General features: G+C 33.2%; 2 protein-coding genes across 2 annotated transcripts; one reads left to right on the top strand and one right to left on the bottom strand.

Moving 5' to 3' along the window:
- Positions 1–4632: 4632 nt before the first annotated feature.
- Positions 4633–5769, bottom strand: LOC133691367 (universal stress protein A-like protein). The gene is made up of 4 exons (XM_062111840.1): positions 5438–5769; positions 5237–5346; positions 5034–5152; positions 4633–4937 (listed from the first exon to the last, which is right to left on the bottom strand). The coding sequence occupies exons 1-4, from the start codon at positions 5616–5618 to the stop codon at positions 4808–4810; spliced, it is 540 nt and encodes a 179-aa protein (XP_061967824.1). The 5' UTR covers positions 5619–5769; the 3' UTR covers positions 4633–4807.
- Positions 5770–7246: 1477 nt separating this feature from the next.
- LOC133691582 (uncharacterized) lies at positions 7247–9967 on the top strand. The gene is made up of 7 exons (XM_062112148.1): positions 7247–7738; positions 7851–7922; positions 8475–8539; positions 8839–8956; positions 9287–9367; positions 9465–9560; positions 9762–9967. Exons 1-7 carry the CDS (start codon positions 7604–7606, stop codon positions 9843–9845), a joined length of 651 nt encoding a protein of 216 aa, XP_061968132.1. The 5' UTR covers positions 7247–7603; the 3' UTR covers positions 9846–9967.
- The last annotated feature ends 5035 nt before the right edge of the window (positions 9968–15002 follow it).

The following is a 15002-nucleotide window of genomic DNA, read 5'->3' as shown; positions in this document are numbered from 1 at the left end:
AAATGAACCATAGAAGAACCCAATAAAGATGATGCTATTGCAATATAGAGACCAAGTCTATTCATTGGAGACTGATTTTATGGCACTAGGGTGACCAAGTTCATTCCTTGAAAAGTGATGCTATTGTACTAGTAGGTAGAGCTCATCTAATAGGTAGAGCTCACCTAGTAGATGAAACAAAGGTTAGTGCTTTTACACTAGGGAAACCAAATCCATCCAAAAAAGATTAATGATATTGATATAAGAAGACCAAGTTCATTCCTTAGAGAATGGTTCTATTGCACTAGTAGATAGAACTCACCTAGTAGGTGGAACAGAGGGTTGTGCTCTTACATTAGAGAGAGTAATTTCATCCCTTAAAGAGTTGTGCTATTACACTAGTAGATGGAACTCATCTAGTAGATAAAGCTTTCCAAGTATGTGGACATCACCTTTTATGTATCATTAGAGCCTCCAAGTCCTAGTGACATCTTATGATGTGTACAAGCCATCATAAAAATTATAGGCGTAGCCATGAGGCATAGTCGTAAAGCATAGCCGTGAAAGTAGTCGTAGGCATAGCTATAAACGTAGTCGTGGGTGGCGCCGCGGGTGTTATCATAGGTGTAGTCTCTAGTGTAACCTTTGGCATGTTGTTGGTGTAACCATAGACATAATCCTTGGCATGGTTACCACTATGTTGGGGCTTCGTCAGCCATGAAATGAGGTTTTAACAAACAAAAATGAATTGGTTTTTTATTTAGGTTCTCATAAACAACATCAATGATGATGTTCAAAAAAATCCAAGTACCTTAGGAGCAAGATTTATGAGTTAAATAATCGGTTAATCTCATGATTTTAGCAATTTGATTCATTCTCCTTAACTATGATGGCTATTATTTGCAAAATGTCAATTTCAGTAGATTTAAGAACTCATATATGCTTAAGTAAATATCTTTTTAAATAGAGAAATTAAAATAATATTTTAGAAACATAAACTTGGTAGATTCATTAGGTATTTATAGCCCATAAGTCTTTTCTTTATTTTGTGAAGAAAAAGGGTTGAAGAGTCATTTTACCATTCTTATAAATTAAAATGATGCTTTGAGTTATATTTTATTAAAAATAACACATATTAGATTAGTATAAAATACCAAGAGATTCGCGTAAGGTCATGAAAAAATTATCAAGAAAGTGTTGAACCCTTAAAGCGCCTAGACTTATTTTTTAGAGCTGTTTAAGGATTTTGAATCAATTAAATTTGAGTTTATCATATAAATGTTCATAAAAATTAGAGATTTTAATAGAAATCATTATGTTTATTTGGGAAAGTAAATAGATTTATATATTTCTTAGAACTGAAATTATAAAGCTAACTTATATATCATTAAGAAAAAAAAAATATTTTCTGTCTTTTGTTTTATAAAACTAAACTAGTTATAGTTTCCATGATGCAGGAATTAGGTTGGACCGATTTTGACCAGATTATTAGCAAGAAGCAGTATTATAGAATTTTTCCCATATTAATATTTGGTACTATTTTTTTGTTGTTTTATTTACTATGTTAAATTTTGCAGAACAAAAGTTTTTGAAATTTTCATCAATTTAATAATTTTCATAGCTTATTTAAATTTTGTAAAATGTTCCAAGTTTCTACATTTGTAGTTTTTTTGAAAAAGAATTTTTTATGGTTTTTTATTTTTTATTTTTTTTTGGATTTTTCAAATTTTGTTATGCATTTGAAAATAATTTTTTCATTTTTTAGATTTTGAAAACTAATTTTTATTTTGGTGGTCTAAGAGGTTTTTTTTCCTTCCAAAAATTAATAAATGGGTATATGATAGAAAATATGGTTATGTAAAAATATACGACTGTGAAAAATTCTAAGAAATGCATATGAAAACATACTTAGTATATAATTATGTTGATATTTATTACTCGTTGTAACATCCAAGGGATAGCTTCATATTTTCTTTGAGTTTTGTTAATAAGGTTATAAATTTTTTATTAATAAATGTATGAAATATAATAAAAAACATTTTTTTAATAAAAAACCAACAGAACTTGTATATTTCGGTGGTTAAAATAAAATATTTACGCATTTTTATGTAGCCCTGCGTAAATACACAAAGCCCCTAATCCCTACAACCTCCGAGGAATCTCTGCCTCTGCCTGCAATTTCTTGCTGATCCAATGGCAAAGTCAAAGAACCACACTGCTCATAACCAGTCTTATAAAGCTCATAAAAACGGGATCAAGAAACCCAGAAAGCAGAGGCACACGTCCACTAAAGGGGTCTGTAACTTTTGCTCTGATTTCTTCTTCTTTTTTTTTTCATTTTATTTCTCATGTCACTTACAATTTTGATGCATATATGTCAATATTCGCTCTTTTATTTTTGTGCACAAATAGATGGATCCTAACCTCATCTTGGCTGTTTCTAGTAATTTTTTTCATAATACTATATTTTTCCTTTTGTTTTCACTCACAAGACAGCAACATTCGTTTGGTTTTAGTCTGATTTTATATCTCAAGAATTAGAAAGATGATTTTTTGGACGTGTAGAACTAATTGTCTGGTTATTATGAAAATAGAAACTATTTTTGGAGGTTTAAATGCATGAATGTGGCTTGCACTCTTGAAATAGATGTGATGGATGCTTAGCTATAATTTTCAGTGATATCTTGTCTTAGTGGGATACCTTTTCTGTGGCGTAATTTTGGGAGTTAACTGATTTGGTCATCTGGGAGTGATTCTTGTTTTTATGCATGGCTCTCCTTGTTGATGTATTCAGATGCAAGGGAACATTTTATATGATTGGCATTGGCTTGTGTTGTGTAATGTTGGTATTAAGCCTGTTTTCTCGGATTTATGTTAGCGAAGGTGAAGCTGTAAATTGTTTGTGGATCTTTATTGCTTCCACTATTGCTTTGGACAGGTTTCAGGACAGTTTCATTTATGCATTGATTAGTTAAAATAATTGAGACTATGCCATTTTTAACTCAGTGCGATGAATATCTGACCATTAACAGCCTTCAACAATTATATAACCACAATAGAAAGTCATTGTTTATCAATCAATAAGCTGCTATTACTTTAATCATCACAATGTTGTGGGTCTGTGTACCCTCGTTGCTCAGTCAAGAGGTGAAAGTTTGCTAAGCTCTTTTACTCCAGTTAGTGGGTGGTCGTTTTAGCTTATTTATTTGATTTGGTAACTGAAAAGGCTGGAGACAGAGATTCTGTAGGTTTTTACTTGTCAATTAAGCATTTTCTTTTCATTTAAGAAGAGTTCTGTGTCAAATACGTCCAATATTTCTTGGGAAGGCTTTCTTTCGGAAAGTGCCAAAAGGTTAGAAGGATTACTCAAGCAAACTGTTTTATTGGAAATATACTAAGTTTTGACTTATTAGTTTGAAAAGGAAAGCTGTGGCAGGGTCTACTTTATTCTGAATGCATCTGTTGTGGACGGATGTTGATCAAAATATTTCTTGTTATCAATTGAAATTGAGAATCATCATCATCATCATCATCATAAATGGTTGATTTTAACTTCTGTGAGTTGTTAAAATTTGGAAAGTTCAAAGGAAGTTGTGGGATGGTCAGTTTTTTTCTGAAGGTTTAAGGAACCAATTGTCATGGATGAATGGTAATCATGAATTTTCTTGTTATCAACGAGGTTGAGATTATTTTGAGACTTTTCTTGATCATTGTGGTTAGTGGTTGATTTCTGCTTCCGTGGATTGTTGTAATTCAGAACCAAACATATGCAAGTTGATTGTGCATATCAGATTTTTTACCTATTGGTAACCATCATGTCTTGCCGCCCCTGAGGGATTATGGGGATAAGTGTTATCTTATCGTGACCACTAATCTAGGGCCTGGTTTGGCATCCTCCTTTTTGAACTGATAGAACGGATGATAGCAAGTCTTTCAACACCCATTATAGAACCCTTGACATGGGGATTACCTTTTTATGTGAGCTCATGTCCTAAAATTTCAGACTATTTAAGGTGGTTGGTTAGAATCTTACAGTTTTTTTGTCGGCAAACCAAGCAGTCAAATGGAAATTCTTGGTCACCTCCCGCCTGGTGGGGTGGATAAGGCTAGGATCATGTTTAGCTTCCCTTCTGGAGTTTCTCAAATATGTTGGAAGCGCGCAAAATAACTGGGGAAGGCCAAAAAGTTCATTGTGGCACCACTTGTGCATGAAGCTTGAAGAGCTCGAGGACAAAGGTGTCCGTATCAGCAGTAATCACCTTTCTGGTCAAGTTATTGTGTTTCTGGTGAGGTGCTATAGATTGGTCTTTTAACGTTCTCCAGCTAAATTAAGGAGCATTCAGGGATGTGTTTTGTCAGTTGAGCTTCCCTTCTTGGCATCTGCCACCATGGATTTCGGATAGAATCGATTTCTTTCATTTCAGTATAGAAATTTTCTGGTGCTTTTTCTGTGGGGCTATTTTTTTCGTGGTAAATGATTTCTGCTGGCGATTTTATAGTATATCTTCACATGAAGCATATATTAAGGCTTATTATAAAACAGGTCAGAATGTGTTTTAAGGTTTCTGGAATATCTACCGGCAGTAACACCCAACTGGCCCCAATTCAGGGAACTTAGAGTAAGTGCTGCTAATTAATGGAATAGCTTCTGAATTGTGATAAGGCGCAGCAAACAAAACTTTTTTTATTATTATTAACACATTTTAAGTACATAAAATGATGCAAGCAAACCCTAAGTCGATCCTAATGTAGATTTATCGTTTCTGTGAGCCATCTTCCCCTTCTTTGGTGGTAATATACACAATATTCTAGCTTTGTTGGAAGAAAGTTAGAATTCGTCATCATGCTTCAGGGAAGAGTTGGATGGGAGAGTAGTCTTGTCATGAGGGTGCTTGACGATCACGACTGGACACTTGACACGCTTGGCACAATGTTCACTCACACTTCCGAGGATAGCCCTGTAACAATGAATTAGAGGATAAGGCCTTGCTGTCCATAGAAGAATAATCCATTCGATTTAGCTGAAAGAGTTCAATAATCCAGTGAATCTTTACCTCTTCAAGAAACCGTAGCCATGGCTTCCCATGACCAAAGTGTCAGGTCTAAGTTTCTCAACTGTATCACAGATCACATCCTGTGCCTCTCCACTCCCAATTACTTTTTCCACGTTTACCTGCACAGAGCTTCCATCATTAAAGCAGACATGAAGGGAAGGAAGCAAACAGACAGACATACAAAAGGAAAAGGCTTGGTTTACATTTCTGTTGAAGTTCCTGAAGACGGCTTCTGCTCGTTTCATCACTGAGTTCACCAAGTCGGTCCCATATTTTTCCATGGCAACAATCACATCAGCCGAAAATATGTGATCTACAATCAAAGAGTTTCCTTCAGGGATTACTATAGATTCTAGCTAAACAAGAAAATAAGAGATATAAAAGAGCAAGAAAGTAATGGATACCTGCGATGTCAAAGGAAGAGTAGATAATTGGACGGGGTTTAACATAGAGGAGGACGAGCGTGGTGGTGGAATTGTGAGAAATAAGGTTGCTTAGACACCATGAAAGTGCATGCATGCTCTCCTCACTCTCGTCCACCGCCACCACTATCTTGTGCTTGTCGTCGACACTCACTCCTTCCATTGTAAGTAACCTTGACAGTCTGGTTTCCTTACTCCTAGCTGATTTATAAAGCCTATAAACACAGCTCTGTGAAAAATACTGGCCTCAAGATGTTGATAACAAAACAAGCCTAATCCGTAGTATTATTTATAGGCAGTATACGCAGTCCTGGGTTTGATTTGCTGGTTTTGAGTTCAGTGGGTTTTGTGATTAGATTAGTCGGCTGAGGCCATTGAAATGAAAAGGACTACCTGCTAATAAAAGTATAGGCATTATAGAGCCACCTTGACTTCGAGGCCAGCCCAGCACGATACTCGACAAAACACTTTCATCTTTGCACAGTTAAAACAAGGTCCTAGGAAATTTACTTTTTCAAGCTTAAGTAAACGATATTTCCTCTTTCAGTTGAGTGATTTCTTTCTTGTTTTGCATTTAAACTTGGTTTAGATGTCTGGATATTCCTTTGACAGGACCAAAGCCATTGACTTAATATGGACAAACATGACATGGTTGTCGATTGAGTTATTATTTTTTTCGTATTTTTATAAAAAAAATCATTTTAAATTAAATTTTTTAAATTTTTTTATATTATTTTGATGTGCTGATATTAAAAATAAATTTTAAAAAATAATAAAAATAATATTTATTTAAAACAATATGTTTTAATGATTTAAAAAACTAAACGAAGTATTGAGTTGACTAGTCTTAAACCAGGTGTAATAATAATTAATATAAAAGTGATAAAATATACTTTTATTTTGTTAATTTTTTATACGATAAATCGAGGATAATCCTCAGCACACCAAAATCATCGCGATCACAAGCTTATCCACAGATCATGGAGATATCTGTGGCCATTAAAACTTACAATGGAGTTCGGTGTGTTCAGTGAGCTCATCAAGATGATAATACAGGAGGGAGGCTGCTTCGATTTCAATCAAACTCGTTTTCTAGCAAATTCCCCCACGAAAGATTCCTTTGCTCTCTGATTGGGGAGGTCAGTCCAAATCTGTTGCGATTGCGTGAGCAAGCTGGAGGCCACCTGGCATCGTGTGGATATTATATTTTTTTTAATTGAAAACAAACGGATACTTTTTATCTTTAATAAAATAAATTTTAAAAAAATTAAAGTGACAAATGTTAACTCTAATTAAATACTAAAATATGAAGTTGATTTTCTTAGTAAAAGCAAAAAATAGAAGTAAAAGAATATTTTATACTTATTATACTTTTCATTTTATTACATAGGACCGAAACTAAATTAAACTTTTTTTCTTCCAAATATAATTATTAACACCAACATTATAATTCTTTTGGGACAAGTTGGAAGCTTTCTTTTTTCTCAATACCTCTTTCTCTCTTATGTATTAGAAACTAAAATATGATATAAATAAAATTTACAATCAAAATTTAAAATACAAGTGGGATGATATTAAAAAAAAGCTAGCCCCATTAATCCGTATATGTTACGGTGTGATGCATAGTGGAACACTATTATTGTTTGTTTTTTTAATAATTTAATTTTTATTTTGGGTTTTTATTTAATTTTAATAAGGGTAGTTTTGAAATTTGAAGTCCAATCCCTTCTTTAAAGTCGAGTGAGTCCATGAAGACAGAGAGGGAAAAAAACAAGAAGTTTCGAAAAACAGAGAGAATTTTTATTTTTTTTAAAAAAGAAAAAAAATTAGAAAGGAAAGAAGGAAGGTAGGAAATAAAGGGAAAATCACACAAAAATGGGACATGCTGTATTGTTTGTTGATGATTTGCAAACTAGCTGTGCAATGCTGTGTTTTTTTGTTTTTTTAATAATTTAATTTTAATAAGGGTAGTTTTGGGATTTGAAGTCCAATTCCTTCTTTAAAGTCGAGGGAGTCCAGGAAGACGGGGGGAAATAAAAAACAAGAAGTTCCGAAAAACAGAGAGAATTTATTTTTATTTTTTAAAAAAAGAAAAACTAGAAAGGAAGAAGGAAAGAAGAAAGGAAATAAAGGGAAAATTACACAAAAATGAGAGATGCTGTACTGTTTGTGGATGATTTGCGAACTAGTTGTGCAATACCACACTGTAGAATTTGCCATGAAGCAGAATTTGAAAGCTGTAAGAGCTTGGAAGCTCCTTGTGCTTGCTCTGGAACTGTCAAGGTAAGCTAACAAAATCAAGAAACGTCACGTTCTTCTACCTTTTCTTGTGAGTACCTTTAGTTTTGATTTTCATCTTCTGTTCATGACTCTTTTGTTTTGGTCTCTGTTTCAGTTTGCACATAGGGAGTGCATACAGAGATGGTGTAACGAGAAGGGAAACACAAATTGTGAAATATGTCTCCAGGTTTTTTTAAACTTGAACGATTTATCTATTAAGGCATGTTTAGAGCTGCGCATGCATGTTAAAAATGAACTAAAAAATAAAAATACATTTTAAAAAACAATTTCTAACAGCCTCTCAGGAGTTCCTCTGCTCTCTTATTTGTTTTGGTTTCATGGTTTGTCTTATTGTTTCATTTTTCCTGTCGGCTGTGTTGCACATACTTATGATTATATGAATCAAGTATTTGTTCTTTGTTTTACTTATCTGTTTTTCAAACTTTGAAAACATAAGTTTCGGTTTTCTTCGAATTTTCGAGCCTGCAATCTTGTCTTTATCCATTTTCTTAATGTATGTCATTATGCCGGCCTATTTCTATCGGTATCCACTGTAGGTTCTCTAATTATAGCCCATGAACACAGAACTTTCTGTATTAGAAGGAAAAAGGAAAGCTTTCTATGATTTTTTTGGATGAAATTCGTAATTTGGTCTTAAATGGGTTTAGTCTTCTCAATTTCAAAGATATATTAGATAATTAATTATATTTGAATTTTGAATTTTTTTATTTTTTCCCAGAATTATGAACCAGGATACACAGCACCTTCAAAAACGTGTGAGCTGATTGAGGCAATGACGATTAGGTACCTTCATATTTCCATTCAATAATTTTCATAAATTGTAGAGAAAAAAAAAAAAAAACGCCTGGCAGTGCTATCCTCCAACTGCATGTGCGCGTTTTAGAATTCTTGCGTTCCCTTTATTTGCAAGCTTCCTCCTGATATAAAACACACCAAGCAAATTGGTCACAGCTGTTTGCTACTTGGTCCTTGAACTACGACTACTTTTTGTCCTTTTCAAGTCTTTAGCCTTTCTGTTGTTTTTGGAGCTGTCATGCATATGTCAACTAGTAATGTAGTACAATCATGAGTGATTGTGGCAGAGATAGTTTGGAAATTCCAAGAAGAGAACATGATCCGGAAAACCAAGAAATAGAAGCCACATCTGAAAGAACAACAGCTGACTCTCGGTCTTCTTGCTTCCGGTATTTGGCTATAACAGTAGGTTCTTGTTCATTATACGATGCTTGAAAGTACATTTATTAATGCTTAGTTTAAGAAGATTATGATAAAAGAAAAAAGAGGAAATGTTAGTTTAGCTATGGCCTGGTGTAATGGGGAACTTCGGTTCACCGGAATCTTTTGTAACATTTAAAAATTCGGTGGGGTCGCTTAGCTAAGTTACTGATTCATTCAAGCTGCCCTAGAATCAGTCAAATTGAAGGTGGAGAACAGTTGTTTAGTAGCAAAAATGTGGGCCAAAACCCCCACGGCCATCCAATAAAAGCTCGAGTTTATTGATGGACTGTTCCTTCATGATTTTTTCTGCAGATTACAGCCCTTTTGCTTTCGAGACATCTTTTCGCTGCAATCACCGGCGGAACAGAGGACTACCCATTTGCACTTGCTACTGTGAGCATCTGATTCCCTAATGGTGGCTGTTCACACTTCACAGTTCAACCTACCTGTATCCTTTCCAAATTGATTCTCTTCCTGGTGAATTTTGCAGATGCTTGTCTTAAGAGCTTGTGGAATTCTATTCCCAATGTATGTTGTTTTTCGGACACTTGCAGCAATTCATAAGAGCATTCGGTATCAATATCAGGTGAGAACCCTTTATAACAACGGACAAAGTTCTGTATAAAATCTGAACGGCAAGATAATAAACCTTCTATTTGCAATTTGAAGCGAACAAATTTATTCCTGTAAACATAAATGACCATAGAAGATACGACACCAAGAGCTCTTCAGTTAATAATATCTGAGCGAGCTAACAAGAACATTTTAATTCGTTTTTGCTCATCAGGATTCTGACGATGATGATGATGACGATGATGAAGAAGATTACAACTCAAACTCTGAGGGTGATGAGCAACAGCATTTAGTATAGGCATGCTCCTAATAAATTTTATGATTTTTTTTTTTGTTGTATGTGAGCATTCCATCATTGCTCGTCATGTCATTATTCTTCCCCATTTTGAGGGTAAAAGAGAAGAATTGAGGTTTTGGAAATCTGTCGCATTCAAGGTGAGGGTGAAATTTCACATTAATAAAACCACCCAATAACTAAAAAGCTGAAACATGCCGGTCGGTGGAATTGAACCACCAAACTGACTCGTCATCTGCGTTCACTTTCAAAACAAGTCACATCACATCACTCGCATTACGTACAAATTCTTCCATGAAATGGGCATAGCCAACAACCTCTTCCTTTTGTTGCCTGAACCCACCCCTTTGACATTACAACCATCTCTGATCGGAGCACTATCCCTTATCCTTTCAATATTCCATCACCAATGTTATATTTCAATTACAATTATAATTGTAATATAATATCGGTAATATAATTTTAATTATAAAACAAGGTAAAGAAGTTAGATAATTGATTGTTTTAATTGTTGCAACTCCTCAACCAATTTACTTTTTTTCGTCCATCTACTTTCTTTTTATGTAATCCTTCCGCATTTATTTCATTCGAGATTGACATTAATAGTTTGTTCCACTGAGCATGATATGGGGTTTTTCACATGGACAAAAAATTTGTATGCTCAATTTTATGAAAGATTGTTCAGATTTTTTTTTGTTTTTCAAAAGATTAAAACAAAAAGGGACTACAATTCAAAATTATGAAATAATGTAGTCATTTTTGTCCCTGAAAGGTAGGAAAAAAACAAGTGAAAAATCTGAAGATAAGAGAGGAAAAAAGAAAGAAAAGATAGAGAAGAAAAATTGGTCACCGGAACCACACTAAAGCTTCATAAACTCCCCGCATCACCATGGGAGAAAGCCTCTACTGAGATGATTCCAGAGACATTAAGAAGGCTATCTTCAAAGTGTAGAGGAAGTCCCAAACACCTTTCCAATAAGGCAGTTCCTCTCATACGCAGACATGTGTCTCTTGATGAGTCCTTACCCTTAGATCAAAACGTTATGACTCACTCCACTGTTGCTTGCTGGTGGAGGTTACGATGAGCAATAAGTGCCAAATAATGTTTTTCCTTTTCATTCAATTTAATCCCTGATTCTATAATAATTATTTAATTGAGTTTTGAGTTTCATCCCGTCAAGCTCAAGCCCTCTTCTTTCCATTTAGTGCTTGATTCTCTAATAACTCTTTTATCTAGTCCTGAATTTTATTCCACCTAAGACCAATAAAGGTCCAACCCAAGAGAGAATAAAGAAAGGGGAAAGAAAGAGATATTTGGCAAACAAGGTTAGTGTATTATGGTCGTGTCTATGATCTAAGTCGTGAATTTAACTATTAAATCAAGTTAATCAAGGGGTTATTCAATATGTCATCATCTCAATATTAAACGGAGATGTCATCTTAATTTTTCTTTAAAGCTAGCGCATATTTTTACTGATTGTTTGGGTTGCCTTTAGACTCACCAAATTCAATGAGTCATGTCATGTCAACTTTTACATAGTAACACATGTATTACACATGCCATATATTTATTTTCCCCCCTTAATCCATTTTATAATAACTCTTCAATTAAGTCTCAAATTTCATCTCACCCAAACCAAGCCCTCTTCTTTTAATTTAGTCCTGATTCTTTAATAACTCTTTAATTTAGTCATAAGTTTTATCCTACCCAAACACAATGAAAGCCGAACTGGGGAGAGGAGGGAAGGAAAAGGAAAGAGATAGCTTGCCAACTGGGATAATGCATTGCACTCATGTCCACAACCAAGTCACGAATTTAACAATTAATCTAGGTATTTATGGCCACAGGAAAACCCTAATTGATTTACAAGGGAGAAAGGTCTAAACTTATGTTATATATAAATGAGATGTCACCTAGTATTTATGGTCACAGGAAAATCCTAATTGGTCTTTTAGAATTCTAAGGTAAGGGATTGATCATACTAAAAAAAAATATTATCACCTTAAAACATCTTACCTGAAATAAGCTGGATTATTACTTGTCTTGCATTCTTAATAGGTTGTTGTTCATGTTATATTGGTGGTCTATTTACAGTGGTATAAATGAGTCTACTATAATGAGTTAAAGTCTGGGTACAAAATGGATATTTAGGCTTAAACTTATTTGTTCTAAACTTCATGTCATTTTTTCCAATCCTAATTGCTATCAGGATGATGACTAGTAAGGGTTTATTCACTTTAGTAACGACTATTGAACTAACATATCTAAAACCAATTACTCTTAATAAAGACCTGTAATTATTGGTGGTCTTTTTAGGTAATGTAAATATATAACCAGGATAGGCTTATGTGGGGCCCAATTGAACTAGCCCTAAACCTAGGTGGGTTGTCACTAAACATGTGTTTATGTAACTATGGTCTATGGATAATGAACAATAAAAGTTCGTTTATCTTATGGTACTAAATTCACTCATTTGTTTTTGTTGAATAAAGCTTTATACCATACTCCTAAATATCCAAATAGTAACATTTATAGAAACATTTATTTGAAAACAAGATATAGTGGTATTAAATGTCCTTTTATTAACCAAGTTTGGACAATAACCTTTATAGGTTTATTTTTGTGAGGTTGTGTTCTTGATATGAATAATCATGTTGGTAATTCATTTTTAAAATGTATCTCCTAATAAATATTTTTGCACACCAATTGGTGGAGACTCGTGTATGCATAAACATTGTAAGTGGATAATTAATTTAAGTTTTCTTATTTATCATCATGTGTTCTTTGGAATGAGACTCACTAAGGAATTCAATATCTCTAATTAACACCTAAGTGTAAATACAATAAGCATTCATTTTACACTTGAAAGCCATTAGTAGACATTGAAATAATTGAATTGACTAACATGTCGCCTTTAATTTACCCAAAAATACAATGACCAGTTAAGATTCATTTGTACCAAGAAATCTTTAATAAACATTTGATTTAAAGGCTTGTATGTTTCAAGAGAAGACTTTTTATGTAACATCCTCAAATTATAATATCATGAAATCTCAAACATTTCTTTACAAATGTCAAGTATTGAATAATGTCTAACATTATGGAATTTTTTTTTGGTTGAAATCTCACCAAAGTTTCCTCTATTTTTGTTGGTACAAAGTTATCGACAATACTTTTATTATGTATCATTACTACTTTATCTTGATCTAATCATCTTGGATCACATATTATTCATCAATCAATCTCTCAATACTTATACTTATCAATATATTCAAGTCTCATAATATTAATTAACAAGTCAACATAAAAGAATTACTAAAACAAATTGAAAACTAAACAATTTCATCATTAAAGAGTAGTAAATGCTAACTAACAACATATATGCATTTAGACTAAATGAATACAATATTAAGATTAAGAGTCATATTGTCTTAAAACACACACACACACACACACACATCCATTACATTCTACACATCTTCTATTTGATTTTTACAACATAAAGGTTTTCAAAGAAAATAAAGACATATAAATATTGCATTCCAAAATGATAATTCATAAATAGAAAAATCCTACATCTAACGATCTGCATCACCTCACAATGTACTTGTTTCAACAATAACCATATTAATTAATTTACTTAAATATCTTATTCATATATTAATTATTTTACTCTTAACCTTTGAAATTTAATACTTCTAACTTCAATCAATTAACACATAATCTTTTCAAAACTTAAATGTGGGGCATGTGATATCAGGAAAAGGAATATCTATGGATCCAAAAACGATAAAGGCAATAATGCAACAATAGCTTCTCCGATGACTTGATTAACTCGAAAGGAAGTTCAATTTGAATGGTCAAATGAGTGTGAAGCTAGTTTCCAAGGGTTAAAAACAATGTTAACATCAACTCCAATGTTAGCCTTGCTAAAGGGATAAGAAGGAATTGTGGTGTATAGTGATGCTTCCATTAAAGGTTTAAGATGTTTACTTATGCAACATGGAAGGGTAATCGTTTATACATCTAAACAGTTGAAACCTCACGAAGTAAATTATAATGTACATGATTTGGAGTTGGTAGTGGTTGTATTTGTATTGAGGATATGAAGACATTATCTGCATAGAGCACAAGTGCAGATTTTTACAGACCACAAAAGTTTAAAATACTTAATGTCGCACAAGGAATTGAACATGCTACAAAGGAGGTGGATGGAACTAATCAAATATTATAATTGTGTCATTGATTATCATTCGGGGGGAATAAATGTTGTAGTAGATGCCATAAGTCAGAAGAATAAAGCTTTTGTTGGTGGATTACTTGTGAATGGAGATAGAGAACTTTTAAAATTGGTAAATTCAATGTGCGTTTGAGTATGAATTCGGGGGGATGCTTATTGGCAAAGTTAGTAATACAGTCTGACGTGCGAGAAAGGAATCAAAAGGCTTAGCTTGTTGATCCTGATAACAGGCAACATCCAGATAAGAGCAATCTCTCCATCTATGCTTCTATCTGTAAATATAACATCCACCAGGTATAGTTAAGCAATCTCCGGATGTCTATGCTCACACCTCATATATAGAGGGTATGTAACTGTTCTAGTCCTTTCAATAGATCCACCCGACAAACCAGTTATATATCTTGGTTTGTTTTCTTATATATGTATAAATTTAAATTTCGAGGATGAAATTATTTTTTGAAGGGGAGAACGTAAACTCTTTGGGCGAAAAATAATAAATTGACTAGTTTTATGTAAAATAAAATTCGTAACTATCGATCAAGTTATCAGAAAATTCTAAAATTTATGTGAAGCCTTCTAATATGATGTCTTAGCTTGGGTTAAAATTTCAGAATTTTTGGAAAACATTCAGAAATTTGACGAAAAATCATAATTTGACCAGTTTTACGTTATTGGATGTAATTTTCAATCTAACCATCAGATTGAGATGAAAGTTTATAAGGGACCTTAAAATATATTGAATAAAATTAATTAAAATTTTAGGATAAATAGAGCTTGGTAAAGTTAACAAAAAAAAATAAGGACCGTCAATAGAAGGAAAATGACTCATTAAGGGCAAAATGGTTATTTGCCATTAAAAATAAAATAAATCAGCTCTCTCTTCCTTTTATATGCTACTAATTGGGTAGAAGCAGAATGG

Source organism: Populus nigra, chromosome 4 (genome assembly GCF_951802175.1).
Source record: "Populus nigra chromosome 4, ddPopNigr1.1, whole genome shotgun sequence".
NCBI classification, from domain to species: domain Eukaryota; kingdom Viridiplantae; phylum Streptophyta; class Magnoliopsida; order Malpighiales; family Salicaceae; genus Populus; species Populus nigra.
The sequence above is the reverse complement of the archived record's forward strand: the minus strand, read 5'-3'. Positions and strand labels throughout refer to the sequence as shown.